Below are 1,766 nucleotides of genomic sequence, written 5' to 3' on the forward strand. Positions count from 1 at the left end.
TGTAATATATCTGTAATATATCTGTATTATATCTGTAATATATCTGTATAAGCTGATGGTTGTGGGGCTGCAGCGTTATGAAACAGGGTCTCTTGTCCCCGTCACTGCGGACTGACGACGTTAATGTGAAGCTGCAGATTCTGACAAACAAACTAAAATGTGGTTAATGTTTAATGCCGCAGGACGAGCTTCACAAACACATATTTAAATATTCAGAGAGAGACAGACAGGATGTGGGACATCATTCAACATGTATGTGGGCTGAGGATGTTTAAAGTTCCCACTGTTTAAACAGGAAGTGACATCAGGGGAAACATGGGAAGTGCTGCAGCGACGGCAGATGGACGGAGTCAAAGGACAATAATATGAAGCTAACATTTGAATCAGCTCCTTTAACGGTGCTTCTCAGACATTACTTAAAGCAGACTCAGCACAGTAAGTGGGATTAATAATGCATGATCAGACGGGGAGGAAGATGTCTCACCCCTCCCAGCGCTCAGAGTGGAGGACGAGTTGGAGCTGTTGGAGGAGGAGGTGGTGGTGGAGGAGGAGTTGCAGGAGGAGGAGGTGGTGGTGCTCGTAGACGACGTGCTGGAGGAGGTGGTGGAAGCCGGGATGAGCCCCTCCATGTCGGCTGCACTGTGGGAGTGTGACAGACAGAGGGCGCTCATCGGCAGTAGACCCTCCTGCAGGGACACGGAGGAGTTCACTTAGATTTGTTACTTGTGGGGACATTTTGGTTGTTTTTGTTACTTGTGGGGACGTTTGATTGATTACCTGCTGGGGCGTTTGTTCTGTCGTCCTGACCAGACACCACCCGGGCCGTTCGGCTGAGCGCTCCACCAGCTCCACGGTCTGACCGCAGCGGACGCTGAGCTCTCCTGGTCCACCGGAGGAGAAGTCCAACAACACCACGACTAACTCACAGCCTCCGGACAGCTGGAGACACACACAGGAAGCACACATTATTGACTTCTGAAGACCCTGTGAGTTATTATTCAATAATAACATCATTATTATTCCTACTGGAAGCTCTTAAAATGGTTGTAGTAGCATCAGTAGCCGGCCAACCAGCGCACACTCTCACACACCCACAAACACTGAGTCCAGAGGGGTGTGTGTGTGTGTGTTCAGACTGTAACTGCTCAGTCTTACTAAAACATTAATAATTACATTTACAATTATTTGCACATTGACAGTATTTAACAACCTGCTGTTTCCTGTTTGTCACATTGAATCACAGAGTAAACAGCTCCACCTGCTGGTGGGACAGTAAACACTCTCTGAATATCAAGACTACATGACAAATCCAATATGAAAGAGCCACAATGACAAATATTGATCCACTAAATTAAAATACTCACTAATAAAGTCACCAATAAAATAAAATAATAATAAAAACATAAAGATTAATCTGCAGTCGACGCACTTTAAAACCTTTAACGGATAAATCAGGCCATCGCATCAGCTTCCAATACCGGATCATAGTCATAATATAATAATAATAATAATAATAATAATAATAATAATAATAATATAACATTATAATAATAATATTATACTATAATAATACTATAATCTCTCTCTTTCATGAATCTAGCAGCGACAAACAAACCCGTCGTGACAAATGACTTTGTGCCGACATCTGATTGGCCGGGTAGGGAGAAGAAAACATCACGTGATCTAGGTCAGTGAGATCACCATGGTTACGGAGGACTCTGTGTGTGCTGACTTATAGTGAACTCGAGCACACACACACACACACA

The 1,766-nt window shown here is 43.9% G+C and overlaps 1 protein-coding gene across 1 annotated transcript in view; it reads right to left on the minus strand.

Moving 5' to 3' along the window:
• Positions 1-173: 173 nt before the first annotated feature.
• LOC118339706 (kalirin-like) overlaps positions 174-1,766 on the minus strand; it is a 26,101-nt gene continuing 24,508 nt past the window's right edge. Inside the window, 2 exon segments of the mRNA XM_035677404.1 lie at positions 174-686; positions 778-939. Of these exon segments, the coding sequence (XP_035533297.1) occupies positions 417-686; positions 778-939 (432 nt within the window). The 3' untranslated portion in view covers positions 174-416.

Source organism: Morone saxatilis, unplaced genomic scaffold (assembly GCF_004916995.1).
Source record: "Morone saxatilis isolate NCDOM2014 unplaced genomic scaffold, NCSU_SB_2.0 Contig6, whole genome shotgun sequence".
Taxonomy (NCBI): domain Eukaryota; kingdom Metazoa; phylum Chordata; class Actinopteri; family Moronidae; genus Morone; species Morone saxatilis.